Here is an 8,819-nt window from a genome sequence, read left to right as displayed (position 1 = left end):
TGTTTGTCCTTGAGATAAAGTCTTTGAGAGTTGGAAGTGGAAGGTCGTCACCATGCAGTGTGGCTGGTCCAGCTGTCTGATGTGCTTCTGGGGTGACAGAAAGTCCACATCCTAAATGCACTATATAGGGTGACAGCATGTCTGCTAGCCCTGCTTTCCTTACTGCCAGATGTCTGCTAAATGCTCATCTCACTCCTGATCAGTTGCCTGATTTTGTTAGGAGCGCACACCCATGTTCTCCTAAGCTGCCTGTGTCAGTAGACAGACTGGAATTGGCTTCTCATAAGTAGTCTTCCGCACACGCTCACAGCTTGTGGCTACAGTCCCTTCTGTGACCTCCGGAAGTCCACAGCAAAAGAGTGTGTGTGTACCCCCTCCCTGTTCCTCCAAGCTGAATTGGGACTTTGGGGAGTTTCCAGGGCCAGTCGTGTGTGTGGCCATATGGGAAGGTTCCAGGGCCAGATGCGATGACCAGTGCACAGATGAACTGTGACAGCCGCTGCCCTCTACTCTTCTCTCCCCCCCCCCCCCCCCCTCTCTCCCTTTCGCTCTCTGGGTGCCGGGACTTCCTCCCATCATGGGACAAAACATGTCCTTTGATTGACAGGCTGTGGGACCAATTGTGATTAGCCACAGTGAAACGTGACTTCGCGTCAAGGGTACCAACCCTTTTTAGGCTTTGCTTCCTCTCTCTCTCGCTCTCCACTCTGGGCCTCTCTCCTTTCTCTTTTTCACTCATCCACATTCTCATCCCTCCCCTCTCTCCTGCTCTCCTCTGGTGTGGCAGTGGTATATTTTCAGATGTGAGTTATTTTGAGCAGGCAGGGTTGGAGTTAGCTCCCCCCCCCTCTCTCTCTCCAGCCAGCCTCTGCAGCAGTAGCAGGCAGCAGGACAAGCCTGGAGAAAACGCAAGAGTAGAGGGGGGAGATGTCAGAGCAGCTCAATGAGTCACTGTTACACCCACTCCCTCCCTTTTCGTGTGTGTGTTTGGGTAATGGGGGGTTAACGTATAGCATAAGAGATGACGACAAACCGTCTTCTTTATGTAATGGGAACATACACAGGAAGTGTCTCATCCTTAGGTGGAATGTATAGTTCCGACTCATCGCTATAGCTAGTGTGTATGTCTCATACTTATGCGGACAGAATAGCTTCCTCTCATCTCTACAGCTAGACTGTATGTGTGTCATGCTTCTGCGTGCAGCATCTATTTTGCCATCAAGTGCCTGGTGGTATTTTTCAGTCTGTGTACGTGTTTGTATTTAGTGGAAGATGTTATATTCCCTTGATCTTCCCCTCTTTCTGTGTCTGTTTTTCTCTGCTCATGCCCTCACCCCTCTTTCTCTCTCTCTCTCTCTCTCTCCATCTATCTCACTACCTCACCGCTCATGCCCTCACCTCTCTCTCTCTCTCTCTCTCTCTCTCTCTCTCCATCTATCTCACTCCCTCACCGCTCATGCCCTCATACCCCTCTTCCACCCTCCCTCCTCATGTCTCGCCATGCGTTCTCTTCGTTTGTTGTGCCTGTGGCCTCCAGCGTGGCGCGCTGACCCTGTCGTCTGGGGTCGTCCCCCCGTGACTCATCTCACACCCCATTGGCTGTTTGACACTTCCCCTACGCTGGCTGGACCCCGCCCTCCTCGCCTGCGATTGGCTGAAAGTTTTTGCCCACGCACAACCCAGCAGCCCTTATGTCATATCCTACGATAGAGTAGGCAAAGGAGAGAAGATGATGTTTGTCCTCAGTGAGACTGACAGTGGAGTTAGCGGAGAGTGTGTTAGCTAGCTACGTCAATGAGACAACTTGCGTAGCATTGTGTGACGCGGTAGTAAGGAAAACGCACCCAGACCCAAGAGAAAGGGGGAAAGCTGCTGTGACTTTAATAAATAAAAACATATTACCCCAGGATACTTCACATGATGACTATCCCAGAAAAAGGAGTACTCTGATGTTTTTATTTTAAATGTGTGTGTCGTTGAAGATTGTGGAGGATGGGGATGTTATAGTAAAAGTCTGACTGTAGCCTGGGTACCAGTCTCTTTAGCTAGTCCACTCATTTACATTTACGTCATTTAGCAGACGCTCTTATCCAGAGCGACTTACAAATTGGTGCATTCACCTTATAGCCAGTGGGATAACCACTTTACAATGTTTTTTATTTTATTTATTTTTTGGAATGTATAGTTCCCTGTACTCCGTCATGTGCCAAAGAGATTGGCCTCGCTGCCATCTTCAAATATAAACATTCTATCATTAATGAGTTTTAGGAGTTGATACTGATTCTATCACCCTCACAGCTATCCTCCAATCACAAAGATTATGTAAATATTGGAACTATATTACTTTTTCTCCACAGAACATGGTTCCTAAGCAACCAATTTGTTTGTCAAGACAAAAGTCTGTCAAAAGTTGCTAGCTCATGTCTAAATTCTCAAAAATACATACTGCAATTTCAACCACAAAACATCTCAAAATACGACTTGCCTAGCTAACAGCTGAATGTTTTTGACTTTGTTATAAATTATAATTCTATTTTTGAGTGTCCACATGTTGTCATGGAAAATATCTTATTTCCAACAACCAATGAGCAACTCCGCTGTAAATCCAGCGCATATTGAACGTTGATATTGCCGAAAGGCCAGTCTCTTTGGCAATGACAAGGAGTGTAATGTTCGCTAAAGAGACTGGCCCTCAGACTAGGTTGACTGCATATGAAAGTAGTATAATGCATGTTCGCTGAAGTGAAAGATTGAGGGATGTGCTAGTTTGTTTGTGTTTCATAGAGCTAGGGTTAAGAAGGCACCCAGTGTAATCAGGTGTGTGTGTGTGTGTGTGTGCGCAAGCACAGTGGTTGTTGACAAATGGCTTGGGTGTGTTTGTGTTTTTGAGCTAGTGCCATGTATGCCTTTGTTCTCGCTTCAGGCAGTGTGTACTCCTCTCCTCTCTTTCCCTCCATCCCAGTCTACAACTGTTTAATGCTCATTTATTTAGGGAGGTCATTACGCATGCGGTTTTAAATGCAGGCCGTTTCTCTCAAAGGCCCCCAATGTACAGTTCCATCTTCAATGTTCGCTGTCTCTCTACAGGCTAGCTTGCGCACATACACGCCATACACACTGTGGAGTCTGCACACACAAAAACGCACTCCACGCACAGCACATACACACTGTGGAGTCTGCACACACAAAAACGCACACCACGCACAGCACATACACACCATACACACTGTGGAGTCTGCACACACAAAAACGCACTCCACGCACAGCACATACAGTGCCTTGCAAAAGTATTCAGACCCCTTGGATTTCTTCACAGTTTGTGTTACAAAGTAGGATTCAAATTGATATTTTTTTTGAAATACTGTTTATTCATTTTTTGTTGTTGATAAGATCAATAAAAAGTTTGAAACAAAAATATAGTTGTTCCATAAATATTCAGCCCCTTTGTTTAGGCAAGGCTACTTTGGTATAGGAATTCAATTTGGCTTAACACATCAAGTTATATGGGCTGTGTGAAATAAGAGTTGACATGAGTTTTGAATGACTAACCCGTCCTCTGTCAAGACCAAGGAAGCTTTTCGAAAGCCTCATAAAGAAGGGCAGTGATGCAACAAGGCACTAAAGTAATACTGCAAAGGAATATCCCTTTTGGCCTAAATGCAAACCGTTATGTTTGGGGCAAATCTAACACTTCACTGAGTAACTGCCTCCTTATTTTCAAGCATGGTGGTGGCTGCATCATGGTATGGGTATGCTTGACATCGGCAAATACTGGGGAGTTTTTCAGGATAAAAATAAACTGAATGGAGCTAAGCACAGGCAAAGTCCTTGCTTCAGTCTGCTTTACACCAGAGACTGGGAGAGGAATTCACCTTTCAGCAGGACAATAACATACAACACAAGGCCAAATCTACAATGGAATTGCTCACCAAGAAGACAGTGAATGTTCCTGAGTGGCCAAGTTACAGTTTTAACTTAAATCTGCTTGAAAATCTATGGCAGGACTTGAAAATTACTGTCTAGTCATGATCCCCAACATATTGACAGAGCTATAGACTTACCCAAGAAGACTTACAGCTGTAAGCAATGCCAAAGGTCTTTCTAACATGTATTGACTCAGGAAGCTGAATACTTATGCAACGACTATTTTAGTTATTTATTTTTTATTAATAAAAATATATATATTCCTCTTTGACAGAGTATTTTGTGTCATTGTTGACAAAATGACAAATCAATTTGAATCCCACTTTGTAACCCAATCAAATGCGAAGAAATCCAAGGGGTCTGAATACTTTTACAAGGCATTGTACACACACACACACATCCATCCCCAATCCCCCACACCTACACTCCTCCCCCCTACCAGCACATTCCACACCACACGACCCCCGTCCTCTGGGTCAGTAGGTCGCGACCCCTCTCCACTTTGTTGTTTTCAATCCCCTACAGCTACACAGCCAGTGTCATGTTTTTGTGCTAGTCATACATTTTGTCTCAACCAGGGGTCATTTAGAGTGAAAGGATTTACCCCAAATAGAATATATGGCCCAGAGGGGCGAGGTGAGGAATAATGTTGATATAAGGGTCACTTCAGTTCTAGCATTGGATATAATGGTGCCTTTCGCGTTGGCAGAGTATTGGCTAGCTAGCCCATTCTATATGATTTCCTCTTTGTGTTGAGTCAGTGAATTATGGACAACTTCCCGAAATTACGGGAACTTTTTCAATAAATTCGCTGGTTTTCCAGAAGTCATGGTTGGATTTTTTCATGGTTACAGTTCCTTCTTATTCCCTCCTGATTCCAGGAATCCTCCAACCAGGATTTAGGGAAAACCATGGAATTTGTTGAATTTACAGTACCAGTACGGTTATATATCTGACTGTCTCAATCCTCTGAAATGGCTTCCTATCCTTGTCTACTTTCAATATTGTCACTGTTAATGAAGGGAATGACGCCTTAAATGGGTATTAGAACACATCCCCTGTTTCTCTGCTCTGCGTCATTTATCACAGATCGATGCCATCCTTTAAGGCCATCCACTGGCCTCCCAAGTGGCGCAGTGGTCTAAGGCACTGCATCGACTGGGAGACCCATGGGGCGGCGCACAATTGGCCCAGCGTCGTCCAGGGTAGGGGAGGAATGGCCGGCAGGGATGTAGCTCAGTTGGTAGAGCATGGCGTTTGCAACGCCAGGGTTGTGGGTTCGTTTCCCACGGGGGGTATGAAAAAAAAAAAAAAGATGTATGCACTCACTAACTGTAAGTCGCTCTGCATAAGAGCGTCTGCTAAATGACTAAAATGTTAAGAGTGAGCTTGAGTGTGTATTGTACAGACACGCTACCTTCCATGAACATCAGTGGGCCTACAGGACTGTGAAATGGGCAGAGCAGCGTTTTGAGCTGTTGTGTAAATAGACATTTTCTATCATAATAATATAAATAATATGCCATTTAGCAGACACTTTTATCCAAAGCGACTTACAGTCATGCGTGCATACATTTTTGTGTATGGGTGGTCCCGGGGATCGAACCCACTACCTTGGCGTTACAAGCGCCGTGCTCTACCAGCTGAGCTACAGAGGACCACATGCGCTGTAAAAGATGGAAGCAGGATGAGGCTGACGTTAGTCATCACCAATTGTTGACAGTAGAACAGTATATTCGTTTATATGGCCAGTTTATATGAACAGTTGACAGTAGAACAGTATATTAGTTTATATGGCCAGTTTATATGAAGGCTCAGTAGCTCGAGTCATACAAAGTACATTAGACCCGTCGCAGGGTAAAATATTGTGTGGTTCCTGCGGATCGATGCCTATCCATCCCAGGCGTTGTGGAATCATTTTATGTCCCTCTTTTTTAAAAGTGATTTGGGGCCTTTTCCTTCCATCTCTCGCTTCCAACCGCTTGTCCTTTTGTGTTCCATTGCCATGGTTACTGGGACACTGTGTCCTCACACAAGGTGACATTAGATGCGTCCTTGGGTCACATGGGCTCGATGTGTCCGCTCTAGGGACTACACAGATATTTATAGTTTGAGATTTAGATGGATAGAGGCTGTCCTCTTCCGCTCTCTCTTCCTCCCCAAGTCTCTGTCTGCCTCGCTATCTGTCAGTCTTTCACTTCATTTTTCTCTCATTTCCCCACTGCGCGCTCTCCCTCTCTCTCGCTCTCTCTCTCTCTCTCTCTCTCTCTCTCTCTCTCTCTCTCTCTCGTTCCCTCCTGAGGGGTTTCACACTCCTCTGTAGAACAGGGGAGACTATAGGTATGTATCCTCTCCCTCTCTCTAATTGGCACAAAACAGTACAGCTGACATTTAGGTATTTTTCCCTCCTGACTTGGATCCTTTCTTGAGCGAAACATCTCATCAACAAATGTTTGAGTGTCTTTCTGCGAGGTGAAGTAGCGAGAGTAGTCTTGACCCAAGTGTAGTTGTATCTGGGCATGGTACCATGGGCTCATAATAGGCCTTGGCAGACCCAAAATGGAGGAGTTTCGGAGAGTCAGCTCAGTGAAAGCCTATTAACACCCATGTAACTGTGCCCTGAGGTGAAGGCCACGTGGTAAACCTCCTTAGATACAAAATGGTGGATTCAGTCCCTAGGCAGTATAGGAAAAGCCCTCATTCCAAGGTAACTGGGTTTGATTGAAAGGCCTTGTGATAAGCCTCTTTAAACACAAAATGGTGGACTCTTCTCCCTAGGCAGTATACCAAAGACCCCTCATCCCAAGGTAACTGTGCTTCAATGAAAGGCCTTTGTGATAAGCCCTTGGGTAAACAAAATGGAGGACGGCGGCTCTGGGAATCAGCAGGAGGGGAGTTCCATTGGCCAGGTGTGAGATTGATTAGCTTACCTCTCAAAAGCACTGCGCTTCACTGAGCCGTGGAGGGAGAGGAAAATAAAAGGGGGGGAAGCTAATCGACCCAAACATCATTACACTTTGGCTAAGGTTAACGGAAACCACATTAAGCGGTTAAGATTGTGATTTTTGCTGTGGCTGGAGTCCCTCCTGTGAAGTCAGGTGCCTCGGCTCACACGGTCAGGTCAACAATTTTTGAATGGTGCCTTACGGTGTTCACTAAGGGCACTTAGCTAGCGTAGGTAAGTACTTTCAGAGGGAATGTATTCCAATAGAAATGGAGCGTGGGTGTGGCCTGCTGTTTTGTTGTAACGTTGGTTTCTCTTTCTATGAACTATGGGGTGGGCTTCCCGTCCCCGAGGCCTGTGCTCCTGTGAGAGACACACACAAACATACTGCCCCCTGTTGCCTCTTCTCCAGAACTTTCCATATGCTCAGCTGCACAGCGCACATGTCAGCCCCGACACGAGAAAGAATAGAACGTCCCAAAGGAGGAGAGGAAAGGGCGAGCGCTGTGTGTGTGGGGAGAGATAATAATGGTCTTCATAGAATGGAGGAGGGGCATGGGCGGTAAACACAGAGCTATTGTAATCCATAGCCTTATTTTTTTTTGCATTTGTGCGTGTGTCATTTCTTTGTGTGGGTGTGTTTGTCATTCACTGTAATTGTTGTGTTCCTGCGCCTGTGTGTCTCCCTGATACTGAAGGATGGAAAAAAAGAATCACTCCTTTGAAAATGCAAATGAGTCTATTTATGTTCTGTTCCTGCTGTGTGTGTATTTGCACGTGTTTGTGTGTGTGTGTGTGATGCTGTCTTTCATGCCGGAGTGTTAATGAGCGAGATGGAACAATGGCACCACTCCTCATCACATCTCCCCGGTGACAGGACTCCTTAGTGGGAACGGTAACCAACAGCCCAGCAGCTTTCAGTGCAGTGGGGATTCAAACTGGTGGGGAAGAGAGGAAGGGAGGAAGGGGAAGCCGAGGCCACATCTGCAGAGAAACAAGAAGGCTTTAAAGGATGAGAAGGATGGATGGAAGGAAGTCAGTGTTTGAATGCGTTTTAATAACTTTTTCTCTCTTTCTGTCCCCCTCTGATTTCCCCTTCTCTCTTTCTCATCCTGTCTCTCTCGCTGTCTCTCTCTCTCTTTCTCTCTCTGTGTCTCTCTCTCTGTGTCTCTCTCTCTGTGTCTCTCTCTCTGTCTCTCTCTCTCTGTGTCTCTGTCTGTCTGTCTGTCTCTGTCTGTCTGTCTTTCTCTCTCTCTCTCTCTCTCTCTCTCTCTCTCTCTCTGTCTCTCTCTCTCTCTCTCTGTGTCTCTCTCTGTCTCTGTCTGTCTCTCGCTCTCTCTCTCTGTCCGTCTCTCTCTCTGCAGGAGAAGAACAAAGACAAGCGTTTCCGTCCCATCTACGACATCCCCTACATGTTCGAGGCCCGCGAGTTCATGAGGAAGAAGATCATTGGCAAGAAGGTAAGAGAACCACGCCCACAACATCCCACTCACGTAGAGCTGTAGTTGACTAGATCTGCTCCAGAGGTTCTCACTGAAGATCTAGTGTAGTCTAGATCAGTGGTTCGCAACCTTTTTCGGTTACTGAATTTTTCTCTGCCCGGAGTACCCCTGAAGTACCCCGTCATGTGCGTTTTACCAGTAAGCCTATGGTCACATGAGTCTTCTCAAGTACCCCCTGTGGATAGACCCAGTACCCTCAGGGGGTCTAGTACCCCTGGTTGGGAACCAATGGTCTAGATCATCCTTTTGATTTCATGTTGTCTTGAAACACACACACCTGTAATACATCACCTGCTATGCTATTTTACCTTGTTTGCTTCATGTCACGTGACATCCGATTAGTCCCTACCTCATACACTGACTGACCATTTGATTTTAATCAGGAGATTCAATCTGTTCGCTCCAGATCTGGGCCTTACATCTCACAGTACTGATTTGTTGGGTCCCAT

At 45.9% G+C, this 8,819-nt stretch overlaps 1 protein-coding gene across 1 annotated transcript in view; it reads left to right on the top strand.

The window, feature by feature from the left end:
• Positions 1 to 8,819, top strand: part of LOC311139750 (staphylococcal nuclease domain-containing protein 1-like) — a gene marked incomplete at its 3' end in the record, with an annotated part of 64,639 nt that overhangs the window by 34,095 nt on the left and 21,725 nt on the right. Inside the window, exon 11 of the mRNA XM_084174689.1 lies at positions 8,233 to 8,328. Coding sequence (XP_084030815.1) covers positions 8,233 to 8,328 — 96 coding nt within the window. The remainder of the gene's footprint in view (positions 1 to 8,232; positions 8,329 to 8,819) is intronic.

The sequence above is a fragment of the Coregonus lavaretus genome (genome assembly GCF_964263955.1).
Source record: "Coregonus lavaretus genome assembly, chromosome: 13".
Lineage (NCBI taxonomy): Eukaryota > Metazoa > Chordata > Actinopteri > Salmoniformes > Salmonidae > Coregonus > Coregonus lavaretus.
Note: the sequence above shows the minus strand (reverse complement) of the source record. Positions and strands in the feature narration are given on the sequence as shown.